Raw genomic sequence first — 14,669 nt, forward strand, 5'->3', positions numbered from 1 at the left:
AATCCCCAAATAAAACACACACACAAGTGAAACATACACCACATAAAGATGCTGCAGAAGGATAAACAGACAAGATGACAGAGGAATGGATGATTAAGGGTGAAATGACTGAATACCTGGCATAATCTCCACAGCAAAACTGGGCAAGAGATCAGCAAGCAGCCCTGTCCTGCCTAGAAAAGACAGGAGGAGAAGAAGGAGAGAGGTTACTGCAAGAAAAACACACTCCCCAGTCCCTGCCTTAGCCTCCAGTTCCCTTCCTCATCAGCCACTTGCACTCTGCGTTATGTGAATTCCTATCAACCACAGATGTCATCCTGCTCGATGCCTGGTGTCTGCCTCTGCACTTCTACCATTTCTGTGTCCTTGCATTTTATCTTTATCAGCAGAGCTGGGGGGAAAGAATCTGGAACAGAGCTTCTCCAATCTAGGCACAAAATGACAAGAAAAAGGAGTCCCTTTAGCATGGTTACATGGTATCATCTTCCTGGAGTTATGCTCTGCATATGCAAAAGCTCCTGGAAATGCACGACAGCCCTTAAACAGAAGGACACAGTTTATTTTTGAAACGTACTGATGTAGTTTCTACGGATATGAAACATCTTTAACCCAAGGCTATTGATAAGTCAGCCAGGTGCTTCCAAAACTCATGGATGCTGCTCTCCCTGTAGGGCTCTGTGAGTGCACCAACAACTCCAGGAAAGGAGCCTTGAAGGAATGTGCTAATTGTTTGGAGATGCACGAGCATGTTGGCGAGACTGTGTGACAAAGGCCAACTCCCAGTGGAAGCAAACCAGCCAGGGAAGGATTCATGGAGAAATTTGTGGGATCACTTTGCAAAAGGAAACAAACAAAACCAAAAAAAAAAAAAAAAAAAAAAAAAAAAAATTCAACTTCAAATTTATAACTTACAGCCAAATACAAACAAACAAGCTCCAAGCCCAAAGGCAGCTTGATGGCCGTTTGTTTTGGCATGGAACGTCTGGGATATTTCCAGTACACAGCAAACATCCTGCACAGTGCCCAGCTGTAATTTACACACACCTGTGCATTGGCAGAACAGCCCTAAGTGCAGCTGTGCTGTGAACTCTCCCATAGAGCCCCAGGATCATGCTGGGATTTTTAAAGACATGCATACGGTAGGAGAGCTGCACTCTGAAGAGAGGCACATATTGTGGGCATAACAACAGGAGCAGCTAAGGGTAAGCCAATGCAAAAGTGCCCGAAAGCTACCTTTAACCTCCCCACACGCCCTCCAGGTCCTGCACTACGCAGCACTCAGACACAGTGGTGAACTGGATCCCAAGTTCCTCGGCCTCTAGTCTGTTCTTGAAGGTTATTACAATCAAATCCCCACCATCCGTTTTTTCTCAGTGCTTCAGCAGAGACTCTGTAGAGATCAAAAATCCACAAGGAAGCCTGCTGGAGCCATAATGAGTACACTATGACTGCAGGCAGTGCTTTGCAGCCAGTTGCAACTCATCAAAGCTGACTAGTACTCACAGGAACGCCCCATCCTGATGAGGTGGTCCCGAATCCTTAGCAAAAGACAGCATGGTGATGCTTCACATGATTGCTCCCCGTTTACCATTTTGAGGGAGGACTCTTACCACCAGTCGTCTGCAAAATTTTCATCTACATTTACAAAGAGTTTCATGACTTTCTTTGCAGTCCATTTCCTGGAAGGATCAAGTGTCCAAGCTGCTCACAACTAGCATGTTATGTTCCACGTGCGTATTAAGTTATTCCTTATTTTGATAAAACAATACTCGATTCTTTTGCAGGCTTCTGTGTGCATGTGTGAGCAGCACCCACATGAACCACATGCATGCAGAACACGGGCAGACATGAGCATGTAGCTCACCTCCCATGTGTTAATACCTCTGCACAAGCTCACATGCAGCCCTAGTGTAAGGGCAGATACCACTGGACCAATTGCTGGAGGTACATAGCTAATTTAGGGCTTCCATTTGTGGTAAAAAAGACAAGGAAATGACACCTTTAAACAGCAGAAACTCCTTCTCAAATGGTCATTGACAAAGAGGTGCCTGCTTTATTTTGAACCTACCTGGGGAGACTCAAACCCTGCTAGTGCTGGGTACCTTCTGATCTCCAAGAGGAATCACATGTCCAACAGGGAAAAAGCATCCCTTAATGTAACAGTACTGAGAACTTGGTAAAAACAAAGATAACCAAAGCAGCTCCTCTGTGCTACCCACGAGCAGCCAGTACTTCCCTGCTTGTGCAGCCTCACTTGGCTTCTCAGAGTACTGTGCCTGGGGAATTTGCATCCCTGCCCTGCAAATGGGGACTCACACAGCCCTGGGGCCCCAGAATCCCCAGCAGGGATGCACAAAGCCTGGGAGAACCCGAGGCAACAGCAAATCCCACCACAGCTCAGCGTGAACTCTGCCTGCCTTGCCCAGCCCAGCTGACAGCCAGTGAGCACAGTGCCCACCCCCAGACCCCCCCAGCAGCTTTCCACAGCTCAGCCCCCTCCCTGCCCCGGGCTGCGTTAATCCCCTGATAACCTTTCCTTCAGGGAAGCCAACAGGCTGAGGCTGCCCGCAGTTACCCCAGCAACGGGAGGCTCCCACCACTGTCCCTCATTGAAGGAGACTTTCCCCTCTCTGCTGCTGCTGCCAGCAACAAGTGGAGCAAAACCCTCGTACTACACAGGGACACAGGGACAGAGAGACAGGGAAAGAGAGGCTGAGGGGGCAAGGCTGCCACTGGCTCTCGCCTCCTGCCCTCTGCAAGCCTGGCCCACACAGGGGCACAGCCAAGAGCCAGTTGGTGGCCACAGAGGGGATCCCAGGTCAGCACCCTGGTGGGTCACACACTGCCCGAAACAGAGCAGGGTGTTCTTTTGGACCCGTGGCTGTAACAGCAGGCAGGAGGCAGTCAGAGCACCCATGGCCAGCACCCACCCATCTCTCCACGCCTAAGATGCTTCATCCCTGGGCTTTAAGCTCACCACCTTTTCTCTCATTTTTGGGGGTTTTCTTCAAGAAAATTTAAAGTGGATGCTGGGGCTAGATAGCAATTGGTGGGGAAGAAACAATTCAGTTAAACATACTGCCAAGAGACCATCTGGCCACACCACCTCTGCACAGCAGCTCTGCCCACCTGAGAAAGGGCTGCAGGCACTCCCAGCCATGCCTGGGCACCACTGCTGAGTCACAGATCTGTGCCCCCACCCACAAGAGCTTCGTGTCCTCTGTGCAAGCTCTCAGCACCGAGGGGCTAGAGGGAATAGACAATGGCCCCGTTTTCCAGGGTTGTCCTGGGTGACTGTGTCAGAGCTGGGAGCTTGCCCTCATTCTGCAAAGATCTGGGACATGTGCCATCTCCATTCCCACCATGCTGCTGAAGGGTTTTACCTGCCCACAGTGGCCTCTCACCAGGCACATCACACGCCCCAGGCCCCAGCCAGCCTTGAAACACAACGGAGCTCGCAATTCCCCCCATCTGCACTGGCAGAGCACAGGAGGAGGAATGGGAGAGGAAAAGCTGAGGGGATGCAGAGCAGCTCCAAGAGGTGCAGACACACAGCAGAGGCGAGCGAGGACAGCAGTTAATACACGGGAGGCAGGCAGGCGACAGAGCAGTGAGCAAATAGCAGCGGAGCAGGGAGGACCTGGAGTCAAGCACACAATTAGCAGAGAGTCTGCAGAGAAGAGACACAAAAATAATTAGGGTAAGTGGTGCAGCTGAAAAGAAATGATGGCATGAATAACGTAGGTGCAGGTGTAGTCAGAAACACGGCAATTGGGTAAATATGGGAGCATGGCAGGTACTGGCAATCGCATAAATATGATAAATATTGGGTAACTATGGCAGTAGCTGCTGAACTGCTTTCCTGTTTGAAGGCTGCTTCCGCAGCTCTACCTGCTGCAGTGGGATCACAGGACACAGCAGCTACAGAGGGAATTATTTCCTTCTCAGTGGTGGAAACCTTGCCAAGCCATGCCACAGCAAGAGGCCCCTGGCAAGGGACACTGCCCTGAGGAGAGGCTGGAAAGCATAGCAGAGGAAGTGTGGCCCTTGTAAATCAGATACTTTTCCAAGACAGCTGCTGTGAGATTTACTGGGGGAGCATGGCTCTGCAACGAGTTCTTCTGCGCTCCCTTTGCTTGGAGAAAACTTTATCCTTGCTTCCCATCCTTCTCTTCAGTTGGACGGAGAAACAGCAGCAGCCCCTTTTGGAGATCAAAGTTTCAGCAGGCAACAGAGACCTCCAAGGAGGCTGTTGCCATGGCTACCTCAGTAACCGCGGTCTTTTAATCACACCAGTCTCCTTTGTAAGCAGCTGGCAAATAAGGAGGAAAACAGGGGTAAAAAACCTTGGCAACAAGTAGCACTTCTAATTGGTGTGAAATAAATAACCAGGAGTAGGCTGGGCTAGGACGAGAGGGACTGGAAGGAGGCAGCACCGTGGTCTGGGGCAGTGCATTAACACTTTTACCGGATTTTTAAGAGGAAGGCTCCTGTGCCAATCACTTCCTTCGCCTGCTGGCACTACCCACCTTTGGTCACAGCTCAAGGTCAGCGAGCCCTCGCCGTGGAGTTGCTCACAGACATTTTCCCAGCTGATATGTGGGCCAACACATCCCCAGCACAAGGCCACCGGCACAACTCTGCCAACTCCTGTGACCGAGCACTGGCTCAGATGCTACTGGCAGCTTTTCAGCAAATCAGAGCAAAATCCCAAAACCAACATCATGTAGGGGAAAATTTTGCCAAGAACTTTTCAATCTCCGAAATCATGTCAAATTTTATTACACAGTCTCTCCTGGCATAGAAGAGACTCCAAACCTGGCTATATTTATACCAGCTATTGAGTCACTTTGCTGAGTAAGAACTGCCTTATTAGCATTGCACACCATACACACATGTCCCAGTGGAGATTCATCCTCACTGAAAGTCAACACATGTCTCTATTAGTACATTAATTACTGTACAATATGCTGTGTGTATGTGTATCTACATTCTTTATTTTACATCCTTTACTACTTTTACTATGGGAGTGAGACTTTTTAAATTTTGGGTTTAGCCCATATGGGTAGTGGCTGATAATATAAACTGCAGAAGATGTCCGTTTTCCAATGTTAGTTGCCAGCTGTCTCCAAAAATTAACACAAACCTCAAGTGCTAACTGTTGTTATTTAAAGCATAACAATGCGAGAAGCTTCAGCTTCTAAAAGATTTATTTGGGGAATTTCAGGCCTGTCAGACTGACCTTGGTGCTCGGGAAGGTTATGGAATAGATGAGCTTCTGTGCGACCACATCACACACAGGACAACCAGCGGATCAGAAGGATCCAGCATGGGTATAGGAAAGGCAAGTCCTCCTTGACCAAGCTGATCTCCTTTTTATGACCACCCAGAGGATAAGAGAAAGACTGTGGATGTGTCTTCCTGGATTTTATAAAGCCTTTGAGAGTGTCTCTTCCAGCATTTTCCTGGAGAAGTTAGCAGTGCTACAGGCTGGAGAACAGTGGCTGGAAAATTGCACAGTGAAAAAGGATCTGGGGCGCTGGTCAAAAGTGGCTGAACATCAGCCAGAGTGTGCCCAGGTGGGCAAGGAGGTCAGTGGCATCCTGGTTTGGATCAGGAATTGTGTGGCCAGCAGGACCCGGGCAGTGATTGTCCCTCTGTACTCAGCATTGGTGAGGCCCCTCAAGCTGTGTTTATGTTTGAGCCTCTCACTTCAAGAAAGGCATTGAGGAGTTGGAGTGAATCCAGAGAAGGGAACAGAGCTGGGGAAGGATCTGCAGTGCAAGTCTGATGAGGAGTGGCTGAGGATATTTAACCTGGAGGAAAAGTGTCAGAATGAAAGGAAATGGCCCTAAGCTGTGCCAGGGCAGTTTCAGGTTGGACATCAGGAAGAATTTTGTCAGTGAAAGGGTGGTTAAGCACTGGAATGGGCTGCCCAGGGAAGTGATGGAATCATCATTCCTGGAAGTGTTCAAGAAACAACCTGATGTAGCACTTAGTGCTATGGTTTAGTTGAGATGGGGTCTTCAATCAAAGGTTGAACTCAGTGATCTTGGAGGTCTTTTCCGACCTTAATGATTCTATGATTCTGTGATTAACTATAAAATGATATTTCACTGATACACAGTTTATGTAATATTAGCTGGTGAACTGGATGGAAAAGAAAGCAGACTATAGCTGTCTAGCAAAGCACATGGATCACTACCTAAAGCATCAAACCAACAACTGGGATTAGTGGAGCAGTTTCTGGCCTCTTCCAGAAACTTGACAGGTCCTGGGGGGTGGAAGCACTGTTTTGTGAAGCATGTCTAAGCTATGTAAAATCTCAGAATGCAAACATCACTGAGCTTGCCCAGACCTATGCATTCCAGGGTGCCCAGCTGTGCTGAGCTGTGTGTACAGGCACTGCTCTGTAGCTGCTCTAGCTCAGGAAGGGAGCAGTGTAGCACCTTCCATAGGTCCCTGCACCTGGTTAGTAAATTCTGGCTCTTGGGAAGACTGATTGGGTTGTAAGCAATGCCATGCAATGAAGCCACACATGTCCTGGTGTGAGCTGGTGACATGAAGCTGGGATGACACTGACATGCACTGTACTTCTGGTTTGAAGGTTCCTCCAGGCACACTGCATCTCTGCACTGGTACACCTGCAGTTCCCTTCAGAAAAGCTGCCATGAATTACTTTACTGAAGCCCATTGACATTGTCATATAAAAAAGCAATACACAGGGGCTACAAATAACAATATGATTAATAGCACTGTCTGTGTTTCAAGAAGCAGGACATTAGCTGCCAGCTACTACAACAGAAATGCAGAGTTCCTTCAATTTAGGATTCAGCCTTTTACATTCAATCATATTAAAAAGTTTAAAAAATAAAATGTATAAAGTTGCAAATGGGTTCATCAGCCCAGCTGTAATGTCAGCAAAGGTTCTCCTTTTCTAATAAAACATGACTGCAGGGAATATCACTTGATTCCTGCTGTGGAATTGCTAAACTCTGGACTAGTCTGCAGCAGAAGCAGAGTTCATACAGTTTCCAGTGTGCTACATCCTGTAAATGCCATCAAAATGCACATATATCACAGAATCACAGAATCATTTAGATTGGAAAAGACCTCTGAGATCATCGAGTCCAACCTGTGACCAAAGGTGATGACCAGACCATGGAACTGAGTGCCACATCCAGTCTTTCATTAAACACCTCACAGACAGTGACTTCAACACCTGCCTGGGCAGCCCATTCCAATGTTTAACCAACCCTTCTGGGAAGAAATTCCTTTTCATGCCCAACTCAAACCCCTGCCCCCTCCAGCACACCTTGAGGATGAGTCCCCACCTTGCTACAACCTCCCTTCAGATAGTTGTAAAGAGTAATAAGGACTAAAGGCTATTTTTTAAAATGTAATAGATGTGTAATAGTATTTTTTTTTAATTTAAATACTCTCCTCACTCTACGGGAGGTTCCCTACCAGTCAGTCTCCTGTGTTTCTGAGGCAGAGGTTGCTACCCTTCTTCCCTCACCTGCACTCATTCCTTTATAGAGGGTTAAAGTCCCTGACTAAGCAAAAGATACTGAATGGTCTTTTCAGCAAAGTACATAAAAAGCACATGACTAACATTAGGTATGCTTTACAAATCCTATCAGCTTTGCTGAGCAGAAATGGATCTAAATAAATGCTTGTATGCTTTTCTGAAATCAGCGTGACGTGAGGACAGTACATGGGATTCTCTGATGCTACCCAGAGCTGACCAGCAGCTCTGTGTGTCAACATGACACATCCAGGTGACAAAACCCAACATGCAATCCCATCATGACCAGGCTCCCTGCCTACTTGAAGAGGTCACTGAAGGTCTCTGTGATCACTTTCCTAAGAAAAAAAACAAATAATGTAAATTGCCCAGGTTTTGGATTTTGCTCTAAGTCATGATAAAGTGCCTTTTGATCAATTTTTTTGTGGTATGATGATTTGATTCACTGTATAAAAGCAGGACCCTCCACTTTTAGCTAAACAAACTTCCATTAATTTATCGATGTTATTAGTATGATAGCTACCATTTTTGCCTCTCAGTCCTTTCATGGTTTCAACATGATATTAAACTGCCCTTTCATCCTGGCATTAATACAAAACTACTAGAAGGGATATTTTCCTATTTCCTTTTCCATTCTGATTCTTCTGTCACCCCAAGGACAACGTGAGTGGGTAGAACCTCTGCTCTATTCAAAATTCTAATTTATGCTGAAATCATGCAGCAACCCCAAAATAAGCAATGGAAATTGTATCTGAGAGACCACTGTCAGCAGGGAGCAAACATCAATGTGCTCAGCATCTCTCACACATTATCCCTCTGCTGCTCCAACCTCTCTAATAGGGAATCTGGGTTCCACCCCAACAGCAGCAGAACAGCAAACAAAACCCTTTTACCACATGTCCCCCAGGACTGTGGAATTGCTACAATCTACTTCTGTATTCAGTGTCTCCCTCCAAGCAGCGAGATGAAACAAAAAATATCCCAGAACATGCAGAATATTAAGAAATGGTATTTTCATCACTGGCTGCTTCATCCTTTAGCCGTCAACAGGGAGAGATAAAGAAAAACAAAGAAAAAGTAATAGCAGAGGAAGAAGGAAAAGAATAAGGTGGGAAGGGAAAGAGAGGGAAGGAGGGAAACAGGTAGATAACCCCGTAACTGCATCAAAAGCTGGAATGTTGCCTCTATCCAGGAAAAGCAACACATAGAAGCTGCCTAACAGCATGAGGCAGAAGCAAGCCCACGACAAGTCTGCTTTCATGCTGCTGCCAAACTTGGTAGAGAGCTTCATAAAGTGCAAGGTCAGACCCAGAGGCCAAACAGAATAGCAGATGTGGTCAAGGGTGATGCAGCCTAAGTTACACGTGTCCCCCAACACAGCTACAATGAACTGGGGGCAGAGACATCAAGCCAGCTCCAGAGGAGGGGATTTCTGTGTTTTCTCCCCACAGTCTTCTGTACACACTGAAAAAACAATTCTTCCTGTTACCATGGCACTATTTCATCACTGGTGTCTGAGCATAGTTGTAGATACACAAGAGGAAGACACCAAATCCTAGACAGGAAGGTGAAGAAGGGACAAAAAATCAGCAGCTCATCACTACACAGACACAGGACCTTAGGAGAGGATTTTAACAGCTACCACTGCCACCTGGCAGAGATAATTTCACCTGAACTCACACAGGTCAGTCCTGGGCCTGTTGCTAAGTGCAGATGATACACAGTCACACTGTGGATTTACACAGGCGTGTGACACTGTTTTCTGGAGTGACCAGACTGACCTTCCACATTCTGACCTTCCACTCTCACTGTCCATTGTGTGACTGACATTAAAGGGGTGAGGAGAGGCAGTGACACTGTGACAGCCACTCCCCCATTAAGTCTGGTTTACTTGGTGATGATAACTGCAGCTCCAGATATAAATACGAATTAAACTGTGACCTTTGGCAGGAGATCAAGGGAACGCTTAACAGACATGTTCTATCATACACCTCCACAGATCACCCACACACTATCAACCCAACCTTTTTAATATTTCCATCACAGGATGCACAGCTCTGTACACTGAAGAGCCGTGGTGAGGTCTTAAGGTCAGCTGGGAAAAACTCAGCTTGCTCTCCTGGGGAATCTAGGGCTAAAGTACTACAGCTGGCTCCAGGCATGTCAACAAAAGTCCCTGAAAGGCCCATTCCACTCTGCTGTTCTCCTCTAGCTGGAATGGCTCCTTTTCTGACCTTTACAGTGAGCTGTATCATGGAAGCCACCACTGAAAGCAAACCCTCCAAACAGGGTAGAAAGTGCTCAGCACATTGCTCAAGGGAGCTTAACAGAAACAGAGCCAAGCACACACACCACAGAGAGGGTAAGTGCTGTTAATGCCAGCACCAGCTCAGACCTGATTAGGATGACTGAAACTGCACCTCTAACTGGACAAGCTTTGTTAGGCACACAAAAAAAATCTCCCAAACTGACACATTCAACACAGTGCTTTTTGACATCCTCACAGGTCAGAAGAGTGGGATGAGGACTGCAAAAATCACAGGATCTGATGTCTTCTGTGTGTCTGCTGTTAAAAGACTCTGTCTCAAGTGTTCATTTTGCTGCAAGTTTTTTGTTTTATCCCTTAAAAACAAAGGTTCTGCCTTTCCATAGCCCTGCACTTTCTGCAGTCATTTACGCCTGTGTAACGTGTGAGCAGTGTGGGTGTAAACATTACTATTCTGGTTTGGTAGCATTTGCCACCCACTTTGCCTAGGTGTGAATGACTGCACAAGGTGCAAGGCAATGATGACAGTGCTGCAGGGACTGTTTTGCATAGCTCTTACACCCATAGTAATACGGTGCACAGAGATGGAGAGACAGCGGGAGAGCAGGAGGAAAGATGCATCAGGTATCTGCCGAAAAAGCAGCCCGACAAGAGGCCTCACCAAGCACAAGCAGCTCCACTGATTCTTCATTCTTGCCCTCCACATCGTCTGGTGTGATAATAAGGCAGTAATAGAGGCCACTGTCTCCCCACATCAACTTCCCAATCTGCAGGTCTGCATCTGGAAGGCAAAAAAGAAAAGTCAGGCTTTCCCTGCAACACTTACAGGAAGGATGGAGTGTTGAATGCTCTGTGTCCCAGATCCATTTCTTTTCCTTATTAAGAAGAGGGGTTAACTTTATCCACAATCTCACAGTATTCAGGAAAAAACAACAGGCTCAGGACTTCTAGCTGTAGGTGGGAAGACAGATAATGCCGCAGAGGCAGCTCACTCTGCAAGTGCCAAGAGCAGAAGGGGTCACTGATGTCTCTGTCTGTCCTTCCTGTCACCTAAGGGTGGGGTCCCAATGCTATTCATGAAATAAGGGCTTAGACAGTGTCTCCTGTATCTCAGTCATTCGTGAAGAGATTACACAGACACAAAGGAAAACACTCCCTCTTGTGAGGCTCTCCACACCAAGGAGTCTCCACTTCTGTCTAGGTGGTCACCCGAGTCAATCAGACAGTTTGTACTTTCGAAGGACAAGGTCTCTCACACGGCTTTTCAGACAAAAATGTTTAAGGACCCTGCCATTCCCCATCTCCACCCAACCTGACTTTGCCCCATGGAAATCTCTTCCTCTCACTCTGCCCAAGGCTGTGTGGGTTTAGGTTCATGACAGGGTAAACTGGTGAAGTCCCTGGCTGAGCAAACATGAGGTGCAGGATAATCTTGGTATTTCAGAACTAGGAAAACATCAGTGGCATTTGCAAGGAAGAAAAACCTATCCTCTAGAGACTGAATCTGTATCTCTCTTGCTGCCACTCCTTTGCTAAGGAAAATCTATATACACAGTAATACGCAGAAGTCAGGAATAAAAAGCTTCCATGAAAAAAGTATATACTGTATCTGAATTGAAGACCTAGGTGGAGTCAATTGAAGGGAAGTGCCAAAGGAAATTACCTTTGGGTCTAGGGCTAGTTGGCTGAATCCTAAATACAACAGCTCCCTTCCCACAGCCTTTTCTAAGAGTCAACTGAACAATTACAGCCAGACTCCAGTATCCCAAATTGCTAAGGGTCCATTCCAGCTCCCACCAAGCATTGCTGGGGTAGGAGAGTTACCATGGACAATGCTGACGTCTCTTTCCTTGTAGAAGTCTCCTATGGTGATGGCAGATCCCTGCTTGGAGGCCACAACACGCACTGTCCTCCTGCTGTCCACACAGTCCAGGTAGGGATCCCAGTCCAGGTTCCTCTTGCTCATTGTTTGCAAGCCAGAAGTCACCATCCCCAGAGCTTCTCCCATCCGGTCCTGGCAGTAGGATTTGTACCTCCACTGTACCACAGCTGGTTGGGTGGAGGAAGTAGAGAAATGGCAGCGAAGCAGAGCAGGCTGAAACAACATGGCCACCTTCTTCTTCTCAGGCACAGTCACCTGCAACCCTTCCACCTCAGCTAGAAGACAAAAACATGAGTATCACATGCCTTGGCACTGCTTGAAGAGGGAGCTACTGCACTTTATCACAGCAACATTCTCCCCACATACATAAAATTGTCCATCTGTTTCAGGTGCTAGGGAGCAACACTTCTTAATGTATGTAAGCACGGATGTTGGCAGCAGAGATAAGTTTGTTTTTCCATAGCTTACAAATAAAAACACAGCATGATGGGGATGAAGGCTCAAATGTAGCACCCTTATGCTGTAGAAGCCCTAACACAATGGTGTGATGATTCACGGCTTCTGTGGCAGGTTCAAACATAACGAAGAGGTGTTTTAGGGATGGCCATGCTCCATTTGTACGGGAGATCAGCCAAGGGGCCAGATCCTGAGTTCATGACAACCCCACTGCAGAATAAGTCACCTCCCTCCCCACTTCAGTGGCATCACACCTCCTCTTTACAAGTCAGGCAACACACAGTGCCTGGACCAGCACATTCTGGTGCCCAGTTAATGCTGCCTGCTCTCCAAAACGCCAGAGATGCACGAAGGAGTGGATCCAAATCACAGAGCTCTTCCCAGGGCTGGCAAGCAGCACTGAGAGAAACTGCTCCATGTGGGAGGTGTGGAGAAAAAGGGCCCAAACCCTCAAGTTTTTCACATTCCCAGGGAGGAGAGAGATCTCAACATGTAATGTTTATCTAGCAGCTGACAGGAAAGCTGCAGCCTGGACCTGATGCGTTAAGGCCCCAGAGAAGACGCAGGGGACTGCTGCTACACCTCTGTGTAGCTGAGGGGCAGTCAGTGAGCAATGTCAGCCCTTGGGAGAGTGAGGCACTCCATCCACCCGCAGGGATATGGCCAAAACTCCCCCGCATCCCCTTTGTTGCTTCCCTCCCTGTGCTGCAGGCAGCAATGTCTGAGAGCACTCACACAATCCTGGAAAAAGGGAATCAGGTTCAGTATGGAATATGTTGGTGTTACCACACACCTCACCCAGAGCAGGTGGAAAAGAGATACACAGGGAAACAGAGAAAAAGAGGAAATACAAGGAAACATTCAAGACAAAAAAGCAGAAGAGAAAGCCTACACAACATCTGGAGAAGGTCCTGGTGGACTTGGGGAAGCTTTGTGCGGAATGAAAAGACTGAGGACAAAGAAAGACTTCCAGATATCAAGAAGCAGCAGAAGAGAAGGGAAAATGCAAGAAAGAAGAAAAAAGAGTAAGGATAAAGTATCAGAGTGAAAAATAAGAAGCAGAAGGATAAACAGGATGACAATCAGGAAGCTTACATTCTATTGCAAGAAGCTGGAGAAGGTGTCTCAGCCCAGGTCAAAATAAGTACAAAGGACTGCAGTCAGGTTGCAGGAGATTCAGAAATGATGTAGAGAAGAGAGGAAATGGAGTCAGCAAAAATAACCCACCCACTCCAGAAAGCAGAGATGAAAAGGAGATGGAAATTGGCAAAAGAAAGTGAAATGACAAGAGATATCTTTAGAATGGAAGGGGGAAAAGGCATAGTCTAAAGCACTAGAGCTTGAAGCAGACAGAAAGCAATAAATGCATCAACTGTATAACAACAGCAGGCATGAAGAGACAAGGTGGAGACAGCTGCAGACCTGAAAGGCAAAAGCGAGCAGAGATTGCGTGATCAGGATTCAGAACCAAAGGAAAGTGAAGAGGCTGGAAAAACAGTGAATATTAAATTCAACAAGTTATCACTGTCTGAACTGTAAAGCACGAAGTCTATAAATCCCAGCTGGAGAGGAAAACACAGTACAGACAGAAGCTAGGGGAAAGCTTATTTCAGAGAGGCAAGGTGGTCACTGATACTGAGTTACTGATCTAGGCAGGATTTGACCTTGGGGGCTACTATGTGAAGGCTTGAGGAGCACAAGGGCGCTCTGCCATTTGCACAGAAATGCTATATTATGCATATAATGAATGCAGGCCATCATGCACATTGTGCCTGTGCCATGTGCAAGTTGCACAGGAGGTTAGCAGTTTTGCCAGAAGCGCCTGGACCCAAATCCAAACGCTGAAGTGTGGCTGTTCTCCAGAGTACCAGCAAGCACAGCTGAGCTCTCCCACAGGATAGGCAGGGGAATGAGGCAGCTCCCGCACTTTCCCGAGACACAGGCAAAGAGGTTATTCAGGAAGTGGCAGCTGGGACCTTTCTGATTCCTTTACCCAGGGACCAAGCACAGCGGCCACGTGGCACTAAGGGAACACCACCACTTGCTTCTCAAGGTGAACAAAGTGGTGACATCTAATCCTCAATCCTCTCCAGAGAGTCACACTTGCTGGGTTGCATCTGGATGCAAGAAATCATGAAGAGCACCTTGAGAAACCAACGGGTCCGTGTCAGACCCATGTCTGGCAGCTCCATGCCTGACCCCTCACAGTCTGAGGCCAAAGCCAGCATGTGGCATGAGCCGATCAAGTGACTCACCACGTTACCTCAGCTCCAGGGATAAAACAGTGACACACTGAATATTTAAATCTTTCCCTTGTGAACCAAGTACCGCTGCTCAGTAAACACAGTGCTCTCAGCTAACCATGCACCACAGCCCTCCTTCCCTGTTAATGAGATTAATGAGTTTGGCAAGCCAGGGACTGCTTTAATAAATGATTAGCTGAGCTTTAGCAAATTCTCATCTGACTAACTTTCCCCACCCTACCCCCATGGGAAGGTCTATATCAAGAAAAGAAAAGCAGCTTTTGGGAAAACACA

At 47.2% G+C, this 14,669-nt stretch overlaps 1 protein-coding gene across 4 annotated transcripts in view; it reads right to left on the reverse strand.

Annotated features, from left to right (window-relative positions):
* Positions 1-14,669, reverse strand: part of ILDR2 (immunoglobulin like domain containing receptor 2) — a 45,707-nt gene that overhangs the window by 24,713 nt on the left and 6,325 nt on the right. For 3 of the 4 annotated variants that reach the window (XM_063419270.1, XM_063419271.1, XM_063419268.1), the window contains exons 2-4: positions 11,619-11,951; positions 10,456-10,575; positions 117-173 (exon numbers count right to left, since the gene is read on the reverse strand). In XM_063419270.1, coding sequence (XP_063275340.1) covers positions 117-173; positions 10,456-10,575; positions 11,619-11,951 — 510 coding nt within the window. The remainder of the gene's footprint in view (positions 1-116; positions 174-10,455; positions 10,576-11,618; positions 11,952-14,669) is intronic. The other variant, XM_063419269.1, reaches the window with a different exon arrangement.

Source organism: Prinia subflava, chromosome 25, assembly GCF_021018805.1.
Source record: "Prinia subflava isolate CZ2003 ecotype Zambia chromosome 25, Cam_Psub_1.2, whole genome shotgun sequence".
Taxonomy (NCBI): domain Eukaryota; kingdom Metazoa; phylum Chordata; class Aves; order Passeriformes; family Cisticolidae; genus Prinia; species Prinia subflava.